Genomic DNA, 23,091 nt, shown 5'->3' on the forward strand with positions numbered 1-23,091 from the left:
CCATATTTTCAGCAAATTCCGTGCCATGTCATCTCAAAACAACTACATAACCATTAACCCATTTGAGAATTTGACACCATTGGACCCACTTAAACATAAAAAACTTTAGGATGTCTTCGAATGATGATCACTCTTTCCTTTTCTTTTAAACTTTTTGCTTATGGCATTTCGAGACTTTATTTTCTTAACAATAATTAACTCAGATATTTTAAAATGTCTCAATAGAAAAAGAAATAGTCTCTTGTGCTTCGTCCTGCTATTTCGAGTACCTTCGTATGATCGCGGATTTTCGATTGGATATGTTCGGCAAAGAATTAAAATACTTCCTCGGGATCACGGGTGAAAAAGTAGAGGGCATCGATACGTCTTTGCCCCATCCCAAGTTTGGTCGTTAGGAGAACTGGCGGGACAAGGACCACTTGCGACAACAAAGGACGAGAACCGGTCTCTCTTTTTCTTCGTGGTTGGCGTGTGAACACAGGCATCTTCCATGAACCTTCCTAGCCTCTGCACACAACAAAAACAAATCGATCCAATGGCATCAAGACTTGGCCCATTGACTTAGAACGCGTGCGGCACGCCTATGGTACATTATTAAATTCGATTTGAATTGAAGGTCTCAATAATTGAAGCGTGATAGGTAGCTTTTCCTATAAGTAGTACTTGCTTTTGAGAAAAAAAGAAGAAAAGAAAGAGAGCAACTATTATTTCGCACGGTAGCGGATTACCACTATATAGTTACATATAGGCACCGATAATTTTCACTTGGACAATAGCCGATAACTTTCCCTTGGATAATAGAGACCTAGAGCGTGTAGGATCGACCAATGTAGATGGCCCTTACTTAAAATTGGCATAAGAATTGTGCGCTTGTGACAAAAACATTTGATTTGAGTGTCACTCAAAATCGATCCCTAGAGAGGCCATAGCGTAAAACTTTAGGCGAGTAAGCCCACAACTCCACCAGGATCCTGCCAGAATAAAAACCTGCTCAACAACATGCGATCATTGAGTACCACTGTCCCTAGCAAACTCCTGATCATCGACTTACCGACTTGTCGGGCCGGCCTATGCCAAAAACATAATTTGGCGGGATTTGGTTAACCAATTTCCTTCTTAACCAGTGCATGCAACTGAGGGCTGCTTGAGCTTGCCCGGAATCATTCATTTTGTAAAGAAAAATTAGTACTTTGATTTGGTAAAAGGATTTGGACAAGGACTCTTCGGCGGTCATGTCAAGTCGACCATCCAATACCTGTGGCTAAATCTACCGTTAATCAGGTCTAGTCATAAGCAATTTTGAGTTAGCGATCACTTAAAGAAGGGAAAGAAGAATGGATCCTCTACCTTGATCCAATAGGTCAATCACTTCGGGAGTGAGCTTTAGGCTTTACTAAATAGTCACTTGAAGACAGTGAACATCTCATTCGTCGCGTGGTAATGTCTAGATTAACTATTTGTGAGTATCTCTTCACGTTTAAAACCAACTTCGAGAGCTCATAAGAATGAAAACACTAAAAAACCCAGGTTTTCCTTTCTCATTTCTTAATTGAATACTCAAGGTCAACAACTATCGACTTGAAATTTGATTCGGTGATCGTTCAAGCTCTACTCCCTAACAAACCATAGGTTGAATCTTGTAAACCAATCAAGGGGGCGCAATAATTTCCCGTTTCTTTACGAGAGAACGACAGGAGCCAATGAAACTTCCTGCGGGCCACCTGTCGAGCATGTGTTGGTGACAAGTGAAAGAAGCAAAAACCTCAATCGATCAGCATGGGCAGCTGAGACAAAGTGCCGCGGAATCACTGCACTAATTCTAACAACGGAATGCACACGCATCTACTTATAATTGCTGTCCCTTTTGGTTTCTCTGTCACGTTCTAGCACCATGGGTCATCACCAGGACATGGTTGCTTGTTGGGGCTTTTTGAGGTCTTTGTTTAGTCTCCTGTCTTGTTGGTTTCGTCAGTGTCCGAACACGGCTGAATACGTCCCGAAAAAGATGCCAAAAAGTTCGGTCGCTCGGCGAATTGTTTTGGCGTTTTGAGGGTTTTTGACCAGATCACTACAACCAATAGCAAAAGAGGAGATGGCTTTACGCATAAGAAGATGACCTGTTTAGCTTACTTCCTCCTATGGAAATGTCGTTACATAGTCGGAAAGGGTACCTCCAAATGTATTTGGACCGCTCAATACCATGTGGGGTTCACCCACTCACTCTATAAAGAAAAGTTGTGGCCTTCTATATGCCCCGTAAGCAATTCGACTGTACCATAAAATTGAAGTTGTGGATCTTTTGAGGTATGGCCAAATATCCGACTGATGATCGAAGCCTGAAGTTGAGGCTAAGGACAAGAGGGCCTTTTTTTTTTTTACATGCCGAGCACCCAAACATGAATCGGCCAGACGAGAAGGCGGACGAGCGGCCGCCTGGCCAGGTGCTTGCGTTTTGTCCAGGCATAATGGGCATGAATTGAGCACCCGGAAAGACCCGGCAAGTGCCACAAGCTTGGCCTAACTTACATCTATAAAAAGCCTATTTGAAGGTACTTTGCGGCGTTCATGTTAGAATCTATTGAGAATGTTTCTAGGCTTTCTCTTTTTGAGTTTTGATATGAAACACTACGAGAGCTTCTGTGAAATAGTAGGTGAGGATTAATTAAGTGTAATTGAGGTTTGGAGCAAAGAGAGACATTGATTGGAGCATGTAATCTTTCGTCTATAGTGGATTACTTCCTTCCTCTCTGTGGACATAGGGCCGAGCAACGTATATCCCGATGCGTTGTCTTTCTATCTATTGTATACTTCTCTATTAATCTCGCGATTGTGGTGGACGACACGACCCTATTCCTGGCAATCAAAACAAATAAATCATCGGTCACTCAACTTAATGCAAACTTATAATAACTTTCCCCTTTTAAAAAAGAGCCAGAGCAGGATTTGCCAAAAGAAAAGGGTCATGATGTTTGCTGAGTGGAACGTGACACATGCGTGCACAATTTTCCAGTCAAGAATCTACACATCGGAAAAAGTTAGGTGACATCTCTATATCTCATGTATGCTTTCCCTAGATCCACTTTCTCTGTAACCTCAGCCACTTTAACCCGATTTTTAAAGCAAAAGACAATTTGACTCTGTGGAAAAGGGGGATAAAAAAATAAGGTTTTCTTGCTGATGCAGGTGGTCCAAGGCCTCCACTTAGTGGTTTATTTTTCTTTAATTACTAATTAATAAAAGAGCCAATGCTTTTGCTCGATTCTAGTCTCTCAAGCGATACATGTTCATGAGTAGAATTGACCTAACAATGTTGCCATTCTCCATCTCATTATTACGCACATATGTTTGTTTTATGGATCATACTAAAAAAAAAAAATCGTTTGCAAACTTTACTTATGAGTAGAATGAAGATACTCGCATAAAACGTGACCAGGACATGCCCGCCAAAATTGTTTTCTTCACACCATGTGTTATGAAGTGAAAAACTGTGCATCAATTGAAGTCGAATTCAATTTCGAACTATACTTAAAAATAGAAGGTGAAGAGAGGAAGTAACCCCTAATCAATGGTAATTACTATTTTTTAATCAAGTAATTGTTTGTGCTCTTTATATACCTAACAAAAGAAGCGACAATGACATTCGTATGGCAGTTTAGATGGCAAAAAGATGTTGATGAAAGCCATTGTATGTCCCATGAATGGTAAGTTCCAGTCCATCACACGTTAAGAAGTTCGAGAAAGGTGACTTCAAGATAAGGACTATCAATAATTAATCATACATTGAGTTGTTAATTTAAGTGGGTGTGACGTACGTTGGGGCATCTTCTCTAGATGTTGGGAAGATCTAGGACAGAAGTATTTGTGGTAATAACTGACCTTCATATGCTGCAAAAGTTGATCACATATAGCAAGCAAATTCTTTATTTAACTAATTAATTGGCAAAAATGGGCGGTCACTTTCGGCGTTGAGGATTAATCTCCCATTGGTAATGAGTTTATTGGAGGTTGCATATTTTTCAAAAATAAAGAAAGAGGATTGAGACAAGATTGCCAATAAGAAGACATCCTCTGTTAGTGCAAAGAAAAAAAAATACATTAGGTACTCCACAACATTAGAAACTCTATGTATAAGACCTAGCGTGCTCTTTTGGGAGAAAGATTTATCCTCATATTGGAATAATTACAAAGAAACTCACGCTATGTCGCAGGAAATTAAATTACTAAATTACTAGATCGACTAATAAAAAAGAGATGTTTCATAATTCATAGTGAGATTTGTAATGAGAATTCCTTAAATCGGTAACATAGCCTAAGGTCATTTATATATATATTTATTACATAATGAGAAAGATCCATAGTGTAGCCTTCTTTCAAAACGTCTTGAAATCTTGGCAATTCCCACTTTTCATATGAAGAGATTTAATCGATGCATGTAATAGGGGAAGAGCTCATAAATAATTACTCAATTATAAGTGGTGCTCCTTACTCTATACTTAATTCACATTCAAACACTTCTAATACCATACACTCCATGTTATGCCGCCTACTCTATATTACCTTGAACACTTGTAACATTAGTATATGCAATTTATTAATAAAATAAAACTTGATATAAGAGACAAGAACAAGGTAAATTCATTAATGTAATTTGATTTTTTTAATTCATTTGTCATATGAAAAAACAACATAAATAAAGTTCTTTCATAAATAAGTACTTAATTATACATTACGCCACATACTCTGAAATTAATTTGCCCCGTACACATCTAATATGTATTTTTTTTTTTTTTTTTTTACTTTAACACAACTTGATTTAAGAGACAAGAACAGGCTAAATTCTTTATTGAAAAAATTGAATTGATTTTTTTTTTTAAATTTTATAGGTACAAAAGACATTACAAATAATGTTTTGAGTGTTTGGCGAATTGGATTGCGACCAAGAGGACTGCACCCCTCGTCCTCGACTGTGAGATTTATGCACAAGATCACTTGTCTAACAAGAGATCTGTCATGAGTTACAGAAAAAAGTTATAGCCCAAGTCTTTGATTGTCAACTCTAATTAGAAAAGACTGAGCAGGACATGGTGGATCTAAATCCGCTAAGTGTCGGGAGTTCTTAGTCGGCAAACATGGATAGTCGACGAGGTGATTAGCAATTGCCAATGGGGTGCATAAAGAAAAATTATTAAGTCCTATGACATGAGTGTCGGCAAGTGAAGTTCAATTTAGTCAGCAAACAGACCACGAACACATTATCGGCGACGAGCTGAGCACTAAGTAACCACCAAGGTTATGAGTGTTGATCTCGAATACAATTCGCATGAGTGAGTCAATGTGGTTGCCAGGCTGACATGGTCCAAAAGTAGTGGAGCCATAAATCTTGTAAGCCACTAACCGTGGAGGCTGAGAAACATGGGCTGTTATGACTTGGAAAGAGGGGTGGCAAGTCGCAGAAGAAACCGTCAACGTGGGGCGAGTAATGAACGCGTGGTCGTCGATAGTGGATCTTTGGTAACCGTTTGTACATACATGTTTTGGTGAATTCTAGAAGTCACGTAAGATGTTATTTGCTTTCTTTGTAATTATTATTAACCATCGCTAGTGGATTTAAATAGGATTAATACCCTAAAAAGTGTGACAAATTTACCCAAATTGACTATAAAAAACTAAAATCTGGTATACTTGTGATAAATTTACCATAAACTAATTTATTTAATCATCAAAAACTCTAAATTGGTACATTTGTGAGAAATATACCTTCCGTTAAATTGGATCAATACCACGAAAATTACAAAAATTGCATAATTATGACAAATGAAGAGTAAAATCACAAATTGTTATATCGGTCAACTGTCACGTGTCATTTGGACATAAAAAAATGTCATGTGTCATTTAACTTAATAATTTGACAGTAAAATTTAATGAAAACTAACATAGGGTAAATTTATAATAATTGTACCGGTTTAGGATAAATTTATCAAATGTGTACCAGTTTGGGATTTTTAGTGGTCAAAAAATTGGTTTGAGGTAAATTTGTTACAGTGTACCAATTTGGTGTTTTTTAGGGCATTAACCCATTTAAATATTAGGATTGTAATTCAAGCAAGCGACCATTAATCAATCAATAGACACTAGTTGTTCATATTTTATCTTCCCATTATCTTTACATTATAGTACCCTTTTACATGGCTGACCGTGATTGTTTCCAATTTTCGTACCTTTAACTTTTTTCATCGATAAGCATTTCCAGTCCAAGAATTAACAAATGCCCCTTCATATCGTTTGACAATTTCCATATCGATCCGTATTTTGAAAGGTGCTTCATTGGCACTTTCAGCGAAACAATCACCATAAACTGATTTCCACAAAACAAACTCAGTTCCTGGGTTGAATTAGGAGATGTCAGTTGATGCGGGCTGGTTTCAAATGTAACTAGTTCAAATTTTCGGTTCCGATTCTTTGGAACTCCAAGGTCGATTCCATCTTCCGCCTTTGGAGCCGATCACCTCACTCATGCATATAAAATCACCCCATAAGGTCACCTTAAGTTGACATCCGACGGTGAGGTGTAAATATTTTAAAAGTAAATTTTTTTCCATAAAATAGAAATTGCAAGCTGGAAAGTTGCACGTATATAAACAATGTGTTTGATCAACAGCGAATGAGATTATCACAGATCATAAAAGATGTTCCAAAAAATAAAAAATAAAATCAAGAGTGAGAAAATGCAAAGAAAAGTGGAAGATGGGGGCCCGGTGAATTAAGTAGACGCGTGAAGTACCGCAGGCCCAGCCTTTTAGAAAATCTCCAAACGAACGAGAGCCCAAAGGACCAAAACACGTGAGGCAGTCTGTCGATAGCTTCTCCGTTCGGCAGCAGCGACCACGAAGATTCGTTCCTCGGTGAAGAAGATGTGCGAGTTCTGCAAGCCGGTGAAGCGCCCGGGCGCCTGTACACCGTTTGCTCGGCTAATCTCAAGCACAAGCAGCGACAGGGGATGATGGCGTTCGCCGGCGAAGGACAGCTCCCTCCCACGTACGGCTTTTCTCGAACCTTGTTGAAAATTTGCGACTTTCGTGTGATTCGTGATTTGAAATCAGTCTGCAAGTGTTATGGGAGCTGCATAACTACATGTGATAGAACGCTCATAGCATAAATTAGTTTTGAGGCCTAAACACGGCACCGGCTAATCCTCTCTTCCCAGACGAACGCTCAGAGCATAAATTAGTTTTTGCTCGTTTCCCCCCAACTCAACTACTCCCGTTGGATTGAATTTATAGCACAGACTAATAAATTGTAGAATGAAGCATCTTTAGAGGCTGTCACATCTCAAAGATTAAATAGTGCATTATAGCCTTGATTTAGGCTATTAGAGTTGGGAGAGCGTAGTAAGCCAGGTGGATAGGCCAAACATTAAAATGTGGTGGATATCTTTTAGAGAAAGTGATACAAAGGGTCCATGAATTTTGTAATGTTGTTTATGAACTTTTAATTTGTCCATTATGGCCTTAAAGTTTAGCCCGATGTGCGATGTGCTTCCTGAACTTTTATTTTGTTCATTGTCTTAAACTTTTAGTACGTGTTCAATTCAATCCATAGACTATATGAAAATATTTAATGTTGTCCCTGATTTTAAATTAATGAAAGGGCTAAATTGAACATTTTAATATACTTCAGGGACTACATTGAATATTTATCAAAAATCTAGAGATTACATCGAACAAATTAAAAATTCATCCATGAACTAAATTGAATATGTACCAAAAGTATAGGGAATACATTGAACAAATAAAAACTCAAGAACCATAATTGAACAAATTAAAAATTCAAAGACTACATTACACATTGGGCCAAATTTAGAGGTTATTTGTATCATTATCCTTTTCTTTTTCCCTATTTTGTTGAAAGAAGATTACTGTTTTTGTATATGCATGATTGTTTCTATAACACCAGCGCATGTCCTTTACATTGTCCAACGCTTATTTGCGAAGATGTCCTACGACTCCTTAGATAACCAATTCACCTCCTTCTTGATTCTTTCTGCCTACTTCATTTATCAATTTGCATATATTCTATCGATATACGAAAAAAGATACATAATCTAAAGTCAAACTGCACATTATCGTGCTACGGTATTTAGAAGGGTTCCGGAGAAATTAACCAATGAAAAAATCAAGATGATAAAATATAATAAGAATTAGATGAAAAGGATAGTTCCGTAAATTATTAGTTCTACTTGAGAGGACCAAAATCAACACTAGGATTCAAATTAATATTTTAAAGAAATTCTACTACTGGTAAAGAAAAGCTTCCAAATTAGGACAGGAATACTCAATTTGATCAATGTGGTCTTATTCTTCTTCAGTCGAAATCATTTCAAATGTAAAAGAGGAGGGATTTCTCACAGTGCATCGAAAGAAAAAAATTTAATTTTCTCTACATTCTAACTGCAGATATTTCAAAGTCATTATCCCTATCCTCCTAGGGACAGGAAACCAAAAGTCGTTACTGAAGAGACTCAATTAGATGACAATGTGTGTTAGAAAAGAGAGAGTCGTTTGAGTGAATATTGCCCATATTAAGGAACGTGAATTGTGGTTTTGGCGTCCATGCCATACTTCATTCAAATTAATTAATGAAAGAATGACATAAACATTTTGAAGTAAATTAGGGATTTAAGTGGACCGACTAAAACTTCCAAGATAACATCATACATATGTCAAAAAGTAACTTGATTGAACCAATTTAAAAATGTAAGAATGGCACTACACATCGATAAAAGTTTGCACAAAACTAGTATCATTGTGCCTTCTAGCAATAGAAAGTGCATGTTATTTACATCTTGCTTCAAAAGAAGGGAAGAGATGTCGATTTAATATATTTTGCAAATTCAATTCCTCTTCGCTACGCAAAAAAGCTGGAAATAGTTGTGAAATGAGATCTTCCCAAAAGTCTTCTCATAATTAATTCTGGTGCCACAACTCCAAACTATAATCATTGCACTATTCCTATGATGTTCACAAAGAAGCTTGCTCTGTATTGAAAATCATAAATCACATTGTTGGGATTAGTGAAAACTATAGAGATATTCAAAAGGCGATCATTATCATTACTTAAAACCAAACACAATACCACATGAAAAAGTAACTTCAAAACTTACCATCTCCAGTGAATGCTCCAAATTTCTTAACACTGAGATTGCGAAGTTGCTCTAAGCTGACTGCAGAGAATGGCATTTTCATGGGTTCTTGAACGCAAAGCTCACGCGAGACTTGTTCCATAGTCGGTCGCAGCTGCGGATCAGATTGCAAGCATGCGAACGCTAGCTTGGTGATCAAGACCACGTTTCGTGCATCTTGAAGACAAATTCTAGAAGGTGAGAGACGATGATCTAGCACATCCTTTAACATTATTGGCGACTCAGATTGGGTGGAAGATGAACATTCCCAAGAGATGTGATATCCTGGATGCTTTCCCATGATTGTCTCTAATGCAATGACTCCAAAGCTATACACATCGCATTTTTCAGTCGGAACTATAGAATAAGCCAGCTCTGCAAAGAATTCATAGTTTTTCATAACCTCAATCATAAGCTATATTCAAGTTAACAACATTGCTTCCCATGACGTGATGATAACAAGTACAAATTTCTACTTAATCTACACTTACAACACTAATTTGATCATGGGAGTTTATGCTTTGACAAAGTTCAAACAATTTTGTTTTGACATTCAAAGTAAGAGCATCTTTAGGTAACACGAACTATTATGATATTTTTCCTCATTTGCCAATTCTTTCTTACTGGGGAAATCAAAAAGCTTTTTGTCTACACTGAACTCGAAAACTTTGATGGAGTAAACAAATTTCCATAAGAAGATTAAATAACTAAACTACACCAACTAGCAAAGTTTCAATTATGGAAAGGATGTCTGACACCAAATGTAATTAAAATTGCAAAAATTATGAAGTACCTGGAGCAATGTACCCAATGGTGCCAGCAATAGCAGTCCAGTTTGATGAATCCGGCTTCAATAGTCTTGCAGTGCCAAAATCAGAAACATGAGCCTCATAATCGGCATTCAATAGAATGTTGTTACTGGTCACGTCTCGATGAATCAAAGGAGGCGAACATTCATGATGCATATAGGACAATGCATCCGCAACTCCTCGGACCACATTTACTCTCTTGTCCCATTGAAATTCTAATGCTCTTTCATCATCGTTCAAAATTGTTCTCAAGCTCCCTCTTTCCATGTACTCGTACACCAAAAAACAATGTTGGGCATGAGAGCAGAACCCATAAAATTTCACAATGTTGCGATGGCGTATATTTCTTAAGGCTTGAATTTCCCTTTCAAATGGTATCAAATCGACAAGCTCGCCATTTTCCCGAGATGATGAGATTTGCTTGACAGCAACCGTTTGATCTTCTGATATCTTGGCTTTATAAACAATTCCATATGCTCCTTCACCCACATAGTACTCGGAGTCAAATCCTCTCGTGGCCTTGACGATTCGATCATAGAAAACCTTGCCATTATAACTCAAGATACGCATAAAATCTAAATCATTTTCCCATTCATTGTTCTCTCTCTTAATCATCCTTCTTCGACGGTGATTGATGATGACAAGAACGGTCAACGTGCAAGAGAGAAGGAGAAACCCCAATAACGAGAGAATTGGGACAATGATGATTCTAGTATTAATGCGTCTAATGCTTTTCTTGCTCACGGTAGAATTGCATTTTGGTAAACCAACAACATTTCCACAGAGCCCTTTGTTATGCTGAAGTGCCTCAAATGGAGCCTCAATGAAAGCCTTGACATTTGGGAGAGGACCTTCGAGGTCATTGTAAGATATATCAATGGAAGTCAAGGCTAACATATCATCAAAAATATGCACAATAGAACCAAAGAGGCTATTGTGGGAGATATTTAGAACTTGCAGCATTCTTAACTTTCCAAGCTCTCCAGGTATATTTTCAATTAACATATTATGACTCAAGTCAAGAACCTCAAGAAATTGTATGTTGCATATCTCAAAAGGGATGCTTCTATGAAATTTGTTTCCACTCAAGTTCAAGCACAACAAGCTTTGACATGAGCCTAGCTGCATTGGTATTGATCCACTCAAATTATTTGATGCCAAGTTCAGATGTGCCAGATGGGATAAAAGTCCAAACTCAATCGGAACATTTCCTATGATGGCATTGTTGCTTAGATCAAGCTCTAACAACAACGATAGGTTTCCCAATTCCCTTGGAATCATCCCACTTAAATTATTTAATGAAAGGTCGAATCTCTGTAATTGAGCCATCCTTCCAAATATTGCGGGTATCTCACCAGAAATGCTAGTGTTCGATATCCTTAAACTCGTCAAATTATTACAATGCTCCCATTTCCATGAAAGTTTGCCGGTCAAATGATTGTGGCTCAAGTCCACATAATATGCATGCGGATATACTCCAAAAGCTTCTGTAATGTTTCCAGTAAGTTGGTTTCTGTCTAACCTCAATCTGATTAATGTGCTACAATTCTTTAAGCTTGTTGGGACAGGACCCTTGAAATGATTGTTGAAGACGCTGAAATATTGCAATGATCCTTCAAGGCATACATCTTCTGGCAATTCCCCATGTAATTCATTATTAGATAGATCCAAATTACCCAATCGTGTTAACTTATTAAATTCAAAAGGTAAGGAGCCAATGAATTTATTGTCATGAAGAATTAATAAAGTTAGATTCGCCAAGCTTCCAATTGATGCTGGGATGGGACCAGTCAAATTATTGAAGGATACTTCCAATTTTCTAAGAGATATCAATTTCCCCAACTCTTGTGGAATCGAGCCTGAAAGATTATTTGACCAAAGCGTTAAATAATTTAAATTACTTAAGTTTGATAGAGACAATGGCATTGGGCCAACCAAATGATTCTCTGACAAATCCAATCCTTCGAGATGTACCAATCTCCCAATTTCTTGAGGGATTGAGGACGAGATTGCATTTCCATTGAGGTAAAGAAAAGATAAATTGGTCAGGTTTCCTATAGAAAAAGGAATCGAGCCACTGAAATTGTTGTGTCCCAAATAAAGTTTGGTAAGAGAAGTGAGCTTCCCTATTTCTGAAGGAATGAATCCCGACAATTTATTTCCCCATAAGCTAAGAATCTTCAAGCTCCTCAAGTCGTATATTTCTTGTGGCATGGAACCGAAAGGGCATTCTTTGAAATGACTAACTCGGTTAAGTTGCCCGGTTTGCAAGAAAAGGAGGGATTGGACCTATCAAATTATTTAGGTAGAGTTGAAGAATAGATAAACTTGTCAAGTTTCCAAGGGAACAAGGAATTGAGCCAGTAAGATTATTGAATGATAGGTCAAGTTCAATAAGGGAAGTGAGCCTTCCGATTTCTGAAGGAATGGATCCTGAAAGTCCATTTTGCCTCAATAAAAGAGACTTCAAATTCCTCAAGTCACTTATCTCTCTTGGAATTGAACCGGAAAAGTTATTCTCTGACAAATCCAATCCTTCGAGATGTACCAATCTCCCAATTTCTTGAGGGATTGAGGACGAGATTGCATTTCCATTGAGGTAAAGAAAAGATAAATTGGTCAGGTTTCCTATAGAAAAAGGAATCGAGCCACTTTGAAATTGTTGCGTCCCAAATAAAGTTTGGTAAGAGAAGTGAGCTTCCCTATTTCTGAAGGAATGAATCCCGACAATTTATTTCCCCATAAGCTAAGAATCTTCAAGCTCCTCAAGTCGTATATTTCTTGTGGCATGGAACCATAAAGGGCATTCTTTGAAATGACTAACTCGGTTAAGTTGCCCAGTTTTGCAAGAAAGGAGGGATTGGACCTATCAAATTATTTAGGTAGAGTTGAAGAATAGATAAACTTGTCAAGTTTCCAAGGGAACAAGGAATTGAGCCAGTAAGATTATTGAATGATAGGTCAAGTTCAATAAGGGAAGTGAGCCTTCCGATTTACGAAGGAATGGATCCTGAAAGTCCATTTTGCCTCAATAAAAGAGACTTCAAATTCCTCAAGTCACTTATCTCTCTTGGAATTGAACCGGAAAAGTTATTCTCGACAAATCCAATCCTTCGAGATGTACCAATCTCCCAATTTCTTGAGGGATTGAGGACGAGATTGCATTTCCATTGAGGTAAAGAAAAGATAAATTGGTCAGGTTTCCTATAGAAAAAGGAATCGAGCCACTGAAATTGTTGCGTCCCAAATAAAGTTTGGTAAGAGAAGTGAGCTTCCCTATTTCTGAAGGAATGAATCCCGACAATTTATTTCCCCATAAGCTAAGAATCTTCAAGCTCCTCAAGTCGTATATTTCTTGTGGCATGGAACCATAAAGGGCATTCTTTGAAATGACTAACTCGGTTAAGTTGCCCAGTTTTGCAAGAAAAGGAGGGATTGGACCTATCAAATTATTTAGGTAGAGTTGAAGAATAGATAAACTTGTCAAGTTTCCAAGGGAACAAGGAATTGAGCCAGTAAGATTATTGAATGATAGGTCAAGTTCAATAAGGGAAGTGAGCCTTCCGATTTTGAAGGAATGGATCCTGAAAGTCCATTTTGCCTCAATAAAAGAGACTTCAAATTCCTCAAGTCACTTATCTCTCTTGGAATTGAACCGGAAAAGTTATTCTCGACAAATCCAATCCTTCGAGATGTACCAATCTCCCAATTTCTTGAGGGATTGAGGACGAGATTGAATTTCCATTGAGGCAAAGAAAAGATAAATTGGTCAGGTTTCCTATAGAAAAGGAATCGAGCCACTGAAATTGTTGCGTCCCAAATAAAGTTTGGTAAGAGAAGTGAGCTTCCTATTTCGAAGGAATGAATCCCGACAATTTATTTCCCCATAAGCTAAGAATCTTCAAGCTCCTCAAGTCGTATATTTCTTGTGGCATGGAACCATAAAGGCATTCTTTGAAATGACTAACTCGGTTAAGTTGCCCGGTTTTGCAAGAAAAGGAGGGATTGGACCTATCAAATTATTTAGGTAGAGTTGAAGAATAGATAAACTTGTCAAGTTTCCAAGGGAACAAGGAATTGAGCCGTAAGATTATTGAATGATAGGTCAAGTTCAATAAGGGAAGTGAGCCTTCCGATTTACGAAGGAATGGATCCCGAAAGTCCATTTTGCCATAATAAAAGAGACTTCAAATTCCTCAAGTCACTTATCTCTCTTGGAATTGAACCGGAAAAGTTATTCTCGACAAATCCAATCCTTCGAGATGTACCAATCTCCCAATTTCTTGAGGGATTGAGGACGAGATTGAATTTCCATTGAGGCAAAGAAAAGATAGATTGGTCAGGTTTCCTATAGAAAAAGGAATCGAGCCACTGAAATTGTTGCGTCCCAAATAAAGTTTGGTAAGAGAAGTGAGCTTCCCTATTTCTGAAGGAATGGATCCCGACAATTTATTTCCCCATAAGCTAAGAATCTTCAAGCTCCTCAAGTCATATATTTCTTGTGGCATGGAACCAGAAAAGGCATTCTTTGAAATGACTAACTCGGTTAAGTTGCCCGGTTTTGCAAGAAAAGGAGGGATTGGACCTATCAAATTATTTAGGTAGAGTTGAAGAATAGATAAACTTGTCAAGTTTCCAAGGGAACAAGGAATTGAGCCAGTAAGATTATTGAATGATAGGTCAAGTTCAATAAGGGAAGTGAGCCTTCCGATTTCTGAAGGAATGGATCCTGAAAGTCCATTTTGCCTTAATAAAAGAGACTTCAAATTCCTCAAGTCACTTATCTCTCTCGGAATTGACCCAGAAAGGTTATTCTGTGAAATGCTAAATTTGATTAAATTGCCTTGTTTTCCAAGAGAGGTAGGAATGGGCCCTGAAAGTTGATTTTGCCATAGATAAAGATAAATGAGGCTGCTCAAGTTCCCCAGCGAAGCAGGGATGGAACCGGTGAGAGCGTTTCTAGAAAAATCAAGTTTCAAAAGAGAATTTAACCGTCCAATCTCTCGAGGGATGTGACCACTCAGGTTGTTTGCACATAGGGACAAAGAATGAAGACTCTTTAGCATACATATACTTGAAGGAATGTTCCCAGACAATTCATTGCCACAAAGATGAAGAGAGCTAAGTTTGGAAAGGTTACCGACACTTGAGGGGATGGAGCCATAGATTGAGTTGTCGCCAAGTTCCAAGCTAACCACATTGGTTATGCGCGAGAAGTCAAGGCCATCTAGAGTTCCTCTCAAACCAAGATAGGAAAGGTTTAGATGGGTGACGGCTCCATAGTCATCACAAGTGACACCAATAAAGCCACAAGGATTGTTGCCATACCATGAAGAGAGGAGAGATTGGCTATGATTGTCAAGAGTAGGTTTCCAATTCAAGAGAGCTTTTGCTTCATCCTTATTCTCAGTTGCGTTGACAGTGAACAAAGAAGTAGAGGATGCAAAAGCGCTTGCACCATGAAATGATGTGGTGTAGACGAAGAAGAGCGACAAGAACAAGAAGGTAGCTAAAGGAGAGTGGTTGGACACCAATACGGACGAAACCATGATTCGGGGAACGATTGCTTAATGGGAGGTGAGATGGTTCAAGTCTACATATGGTTAACCAGATTGATGACATATTTATAGGTGGAATATCACTCCTGAAGCCTCAGTCGGAGCCAACGCCTATTACAGCTGTACAACGTTTTCCAAGCAAATGGGTCCTTCTCATCGACGATAAATTGCAGGAGAAAATCTTTTTTTTTTAATCACTTTAACTGGGAAATTTTGAAATTCAGTTCCGACCTTTCGGGCGGAAATTGAGAAACCGTGGGCCCTTTTTGATTTTGCCTCGTGGCGTGGAAAAGCCACGGTTAAGAAAAAATGGATCTTTGACATCGGCTTCCTCTCTACGATTTCCAACAACTCTGTTGATTATCTTCGTGGACAGAATAATTAAGTAGGTAATGTTTGTAGTCACATAACGCAATCACTTAAACGCATTAAAATTAAATCTCAGCCTAATTGTAATGCCCATACGAGGATAATTTATTTTATTGAAATCACTTGGATAAAAGATATTTAAGTTATACTATTTACTTCATCTACATTTTGGGTCAGACGCACTTCACCTTTGCTTAATCTGAAACGTTATGAATTTTCACACAATATGTGAATTCACATACAATCTTTTCATAGTTTTCATAATATATGGTTAATGGCACTCTTCTACTGGTTCTCTGAAGCCTCAATGGATGTCTCTCTCTTTCTCTCCCTGCTCTCCCCAAGTAATTTCTTTTTTTTAATTCACATTTTGAAAGAATTGCGACTCATCTAGGCTCCAGTTAAAAACCCCTTCTCACACAATTATTTATAGAAGACGTGAATATTGGATTCACTTCACAAGTGCGGGTCTGCCTCTTTTTTTTGCTCACAAGTCTTCACCCCCTAAAACACTCATGAACATATGAACATAGGAAATCGTCATAAACAATAAAATCAACATTGACTTTATCTTTCTTTTGCCCCAATTTTCTCGATAATTTCTCTTTATGTGCTTCCCTCTCTTTTTTGGCTCCAATCAATTTGTCTTAATCATGTGGAGGACCTTGACAATATAGACCTTAACTTTTTCGCCTTTTATTTACTTCCAACCCTTCAAATGGTCTGATTATTTTACTGTTAGTCTAAAGCTATTTAGTTCCGACCTTTTCGGGCGGAAATTGAGGAAGCGTGGGGCCTTTTTGATTTTGCCTTGTGGAGCGGAAAAGCCACGGTTATTAAAAAAAAAAAAAATGGATCTTTGACATCATCTTCCTCTCTACCAACAACTCAGTCGATTATCTTCATGGACAGAATAAATAAGTAGATAATGTTTTTACTCACATAATTCAATCACTTAACCAATGCATTGGATTTAAATCTCAGTCTAATTGTAATGCCCATATGAGGATCATTTAGTCTAATTTAAACCACTTGAATAATAGATATTCAAGTTTTACTACTTACTTTATCTAAATTTGGGGTCGGACACACTTTCACCTTTGCTTAATCTGAAACATTATGAATTTTCGCACAATATGTGAATTCACATACAATCTTTTCATTATGTATGGTTAATGGCACTCTTCTACTGGTTTTTTGAAGCTCGACCATGTACTTCTCACGAGCCTCAATGGAGCTCTCACAATACGTGAATTCACATACAATCTTTTCATAATTTGCATTATATATGGTTAATGGCACTCTTCTACTGGTTCTTTGAAGCTCGATCAGGTGCTTCTTGCGAGCCTCAATGGAGCTCTCTCTCTCTCCAAGTAATTTCTTTTTTTGAAATTCACATTTTGAAAGAAGTACGACTCATCTAGGCTTCAGTTAAAAACCCCCTTCTCACACAATTATTTATAGTAGACGCGAATATTGGATTCACTTCACAAGTGCAGGTTTGCCTCTTATTTCACTCACAAATCTTCACCCCCTAAAACACTCATGAACATATGAACATAGGAAATTGTCATAAACAACAAAATCAACATCGACTTTATCTTTCTTTTGCCCCAGTTTTCCCGAAAATTTCTCTTCGTGTGCGTCCCTCTCTTTTCTTTTGTGTGTGTCTCTCTCTTTTCTTTCTCCAATCAATTTGTCTTAATCATGTGGAGGACCTTGACAATAAAGAACTTAACTTTTTTGCCTTTTATTTACTTCCAACCCTTCAAATGGTCTGATTATTTTGCTGTTAGTGCAAAGCTATACAGTTCCGACCTTTTCGGGCGGAAATTGAGGAAGCGTGGGGCCTTTTTGATTTTGCCTTGTGGAGCGGAAAAGCCACGGTTGAAAAAAAAATGGATCTTTGACATCAGCTTCCTCTCTACGATTTCCCACATCTCGTCGATTCTCTTGGTGGACAAAATAAATAAGTAGACAATGTTTGTACTCACATAACGCAATCACTTGACCAACGCATTGGAGTTCAATCTCAGTCTAATTGTAAAGCCCATACGAGGATCATTTACTTTAATTGAAATCACTTGCATAATAGATATTCAAGTTTTACTATTTACTTCATCTAAATTTTGGGTCGGCCGAACTTTTACCTTTGCTTAATCTGAAACGTTATGAATTTTCGCACAATACGTGAATTCACATACAATTTTTCATAATTTTCATAATATATGATTAATGACACTCTTCTACTTGTTCTTTGAAGCTCGACAAATGCTTCTCGCAAGCCTCAATGGAGCTCGCTCTCTCGCTCTCTCTCTCTGCCTCTCCCCAAGTAATTTCTTTTTTTAAAATTCACATTTCGAAAGAAGTGCGACTCATCCAAGCTCCAGTTAAAAATCCTCTTCTCGCACAATTATTTATAGCAGACGTGAATATTGGATTCACTTCACAAGTTCAGGTCTGCCTCCTTTTCTGCTCACAACTCTTCACCCCCTAAAACACTCATGAACTATGAACATAGGAAATCGTAATAAACAACAAAATCAACATCAACTTTATCTTTCTTTTGCCCGTCATAAACAACAAAGTCAACATCAACATTATCTTTCTTTTGCCCCAGTTTTTTCGAAAATTTCTCATTGTGTGCTTCCCTCTCTTTTTCTTTCTCCAATCAATTTGTCTTAATCATGGGAGGACCTTGACAATAAAGATCTTAACTTTTTCGCCTTTTATTTACTTCCAACCCTTTAAATGGTCTGATTATTTTACTGTTAGTGCAAAGCTGTTCAATTTCATAATTTGACTTAGCTCAATTATTAAAGTAATAACATTTTTTAAGCTATCGTCTCCTTTTTGCCTTTTTAACTAGTAAGTTCTTGGCTTTCCTTTTCAATTTTCATGATTTTGAATTAATGGAAGGACTAAATTTAACATTTTAATATAATTCATGGACTATAGTGAATATGTACCAAAAGTCCAAAGATTATATTGAATAAATTAAAAATTCAGGAATCACATTGCACATAACATATTAGGGACAATATTGAATATCTTCATATAGTCCATGGTCTAAATTGAACATGTATCAAAAGTTTAGAGCCAAAATAAAAATCCAGGGTCCATATTGCACATTGGGTCAAAGTTCAGATATTGCATTGGACAAATTAAAAGTTCGAAAACTACATTACACATTGGATCCAAGTTCATGGGTCATTTGTGTCATTATCCTTTTCTTTTATCCCTTAAACTCCTTTATGTTTTGTTTAAAGAAGATTACTGTTTTTGTATACGCACAGGTGTTTCTATAACACCAGCGTATGTTCTACACAGTCCAACGCTTATTTGCCAAGCAGTCCCAAGACTCCTTAGATAACCAATTCACCTCCTTCTTAATTTTGTATGCCCACTCCATTTATCAATTTGCATGTATCCTATTAATATACGAAAAAAGATACATAATCCAACGTCAAATTACACATGATCGTGTTACGGTATTGAGAAAGGTTCTGTAGAAATCAATCAACAAAAAAATCAAGACGATCAAATATAAAAAAGAATTAGATGAAAAGGATAGTTCCGTACATTATTAGCTCTGCGTGAGAGGACCAAAATCAACACTCGGATTCAAGTTAACATTTTAAAGAAATTCTACCACTGTTAAAGAAAAGCTTCCAAATTAGGACAAGAATACTCAATATGATCAATGTGGTCTTATTTTTCTTCAAGCTTCAATCGAGATCATTTCAAATGTAGAAGAGGAGGGATTTTTCACGGTGCATCGAAAGAAAACAATTTAGTTTTCTCTGCACTTTGGCTGCAGAGATTTCAAAGTCATTATCTATCCTTCTTGGGACAAGAAACCAAAAGTCGTTATTGAAGAGAGCCAACCGGATGACAATGTGTGTTAGAAAAGAAAAAGTTGTTTAAGTGAATATTGCACATATTAAGGAACGTGAATTGTGGTTTTGGTGTCCATGCCACACTTCATTTAAATCAATTAATGAAAAAATGACAATAAACATATTAAAGTATATTAGGAATTTAAGTGGACCAACTAAAAGTTCCAAGACGACATTGTACATTTGTCAAAAAGTAGCTTGATTGAACTAATTAAAAATGCAAGTATGTGACAGAAAATAGGGGAGAGGAGGAAGAACTGAAGAAATGGAGAAAAGCTTTTTTGTATTTCCGTGACTTGTTTCAATTACGTGTACAAAGCTCTTTATATAATACAAAGTATGAATAATAAATAGAAAGAAATATTTCTAGACTAATCTAAGGAATCAAATCCAATCCCAAATTAATTCATTCAATCAACTGCAATCTTTGGCTGATATTGCATTTTTTCCAACACTACCCGTCAAGTTTGTGAGAAGATGTCTTTAATATCCAGCGTGACAAGTGAGCTGTGAAAAGCTCGACTCGACAAGGCCTTTATAAGAACATCAGCCAACTGATCTTCAATTCTGACAAATGGAAACGTTATCACATTAGCATCCAAGTTTTGCTTGACAAAATGTCTATTCACCTCAACATGCTTAGTATGGTCATGTTGAATTAGATTGTGAGAAATTTCAATCACAACTTTATTATCACAAACTAGTCTCATCTTGGACTCAGGTGGGAAACTAAGTTTTGTCATCAACATTTTTAGCCATGGTAGCTTGCATAGACCTTTAGTTACCCCTCGGAATTCTGCTTCAGCACTTGAAAGGACTATTATAACCTTTTGCTTCTTGCTCCTCCATGTTATCAAGTTTCCTCCCACAAATGTGAAATAGCCAGACATAGACTTCTTTTCAGAGATACCACCTACCCAATCCACATCCATAAATCCCTCTATCTTAAGGTGACCGTTCTTTGCAAAGAACAACCCTTTTCCTAGAGTCGACTTCAAGTAATGCAGAATCCGGATCACATCATTCATATGTTCTTCACTTGGAGCATGCATAAATTGACTCATAAACCCCGCATCATATGCAATATATGGACAAGTGTGTGACAAATAAATCAATCTCCCTACTAACCTTTGGTATTTATCTTTATTGGTAGGCACCTAATTAGGAAACTCTCCGAGTTTATGATTTTGAACTATAAGAGTGTCGGCAGGCTTACACTCCAACTTTCCAACCATAGCTAACAAATCGAACACATACTTTTGCTGAGACAAGAAAATACCTTCCTTTGACTTGACTACTTCAATTCCCAAGAAATATTTCAAGCCTCCCAAATTTTTCATCTATGTCTGCAAGTTCTTCTAGTTCATCCCCTGTGATGATCATGTCATCCACGTGTATGATCAACGCTATCACTTTGTCCTATTTATGCTTCAAAGAATAATGTATGATCAAAATCACTTTGAGTATATCCATATCTTTTCATTGATGGGCTAAATCGACCAAACCATGCGTATAATGATTGCTTTAACCCATATAATGACCGCTGAAGTTTGCACACTACATCTGGCTAATCAGCACACGCATACCTAGGTGGGACTTTCATGTATATTTTTTTTTATCTAGATCTTCATGGAGAAACACATTCTTCACATCAAACTGGTGAGGTTTGCTGCAAGTGACATGAAAACTCGTACTTCGCAACTAGAGAGATGTTTCTTGATAGTCCACACTATAGATCTGGGTATATTCCTTTGCAATGAGCTGTGCCTTGTACCTCTCAACTGGCCCATATGCTTTGTATTTGATGGTGAAGACCCACTTGCACCCTATTGTCTTGTTTCGCTTCAGCAACTCTACCAGTCTCCATGTCTTATTTTTTTGCAAAGCTTCCATCTCCTCTTTTATTGCCTGAACCCACTTGGGATCCCTCAAGGCTTCTTGTACTCCACTAGGAACTTGAATTGCAAAGACATTGGCCACAAACACCTTCAATGTTTCAATAATCTCCTTGTCGAGACATAATTGATAATCGGATACTTTGACCTTCATTCCTCCACATCTGGTGAGTACCTATTAGGAGCCTTGGCTTGATTGTGTCTGTCGAGCAATTTATAATCTACAACCTCATCAGTATCAACAAGAAAATCATGTGTGATAGGAGAGCTTACCTCAGGAGTATCCTCAACAGAATGGTCGAGTACCAAAGAGGGGATATCTTGCCGAAGAGAGGACTGTTCTTGAGGTTGTTCTTGTGCTTCTTGTAGCAAAATACTCTGCTGGTCATCTTTATTATGAAGTTGCTGCTAGTTTTCTTGTCTACTACCTTAATATATAGCCAGACCTGCTATCCGTCCCACCAATAACTTGCCGTCGGTGTCCCACCAATCACTTGCCGTCGGTGTGCATTGCTAGCCCCTACCATCATGCCACCTTCTCACCAATATACCCTTTCACCATGGATCTCCCCTTGAAAGGTAATATTGATGGTAGAAAGAAGAGTTCAGATTCAACAAATGCAATGTCCATGGTCACATGAGTTTTCTTCGTGTCTGGACTGTAGCAGCAATATCCCTTTTGAGGGTTCCATAGCCAAGAAAAAGACACTTGACAGCACATAGGTCCAGCTTTGTTCGCTGATTCTTATGCAGGTGGATGTAGGCCACACACCCAAACACCTTTGGAGGTAGAGTCAAGACTGAGAGAAGTGAGACGTGTTGAAAGAGCTTGGAGCAGGGTCTAGAATGCCAATACACGGGAGGGCATGCGATCCATCAGATGCACAGCTGCATCCCAAAACCAATTTGGAACCTGCCCACCCATGAGGAGAGCCCTCGCCGTCTCTACGGTATGATGGTTTTTCCGTTTAGCAACACCAATTTGCCGGGGTGTTCAAGTGCAAGAGGTCTCATGAATTAACCTATGATCTTGAAAATAACCTGTGAGGGGTTGGTTAGTATATTCGTCACTGTTGTCGCTGCGAAGGACACGAATTTGAGTTCCAAATTGAGTTGTGACCATGCGGTGAAATACACGAAAGATTGTCCCTACTTCATCTTTATTTTTCATTAAATATAACTAGGTTATCCTGATACAGTCATTCACAAAAGTTACAAAACAACGAACGCCAGAGATGGTAACCATTAGTGAAGCACTCCACGCATCAGAATGTATTAATGAAAAAGGAGTTGGACTCTTATTAAAACTCAGTGGAAAAGAAGCACGATGGCTCTTCACCAAAATGCAAGTCTCACAGTGAAATTCAGAATCCGATAAACTAC

The 23,091-nt window shown here is 37.7% G+C and overlaps 1 protein-coding gene across 1 annotated transcript; it reads right to left on the minus strand.

The window, feature by feature from the left end:
- Positions 1 to 8,994: 8,994 nt before the first annotated feature.
- LOC108958117 (MDIS1-interacting receptor like kinase 2) lies at positions 8,995 to 15,536 on the minus strand. The gene is made up of 4 exons (XM_039309378.1): positions 15,056 to 15,536; positions 9,972 to 10,877; positions 9,161 to 9,553; positions 8,995 to 9,077 (listed from the first exon to the last, which is right to left on the minus strand). Exons 1-4 carry the CDS (start codon positions 15,534 to 15,536, stop codon positions 8,995 to 8,997), a joined length of 1,863 nt encoding a protein of 620 aa, XP_039165312.1.
- Between the last annotated feature and the right edge of the window lie 7,555 nt (positions 15,537 to 23,091).

Source organism: Eucalyptus grandis, chromosome 3 (genome assembly GCF_016545825.1).
Source record: "Eucalyptus grandis isolate ANBG69807.140 chromosome 3, ASM1654582v1, whole genome shotgun sequence".
In the NCBI taxonomy this organism is placed as follows: Eukaryota; Viridiplantae; Streptophyta; class Magnoliopsida; order Myrtales; family Myrtaceae; genus Eucalyptus; species Eucalyptus grandis.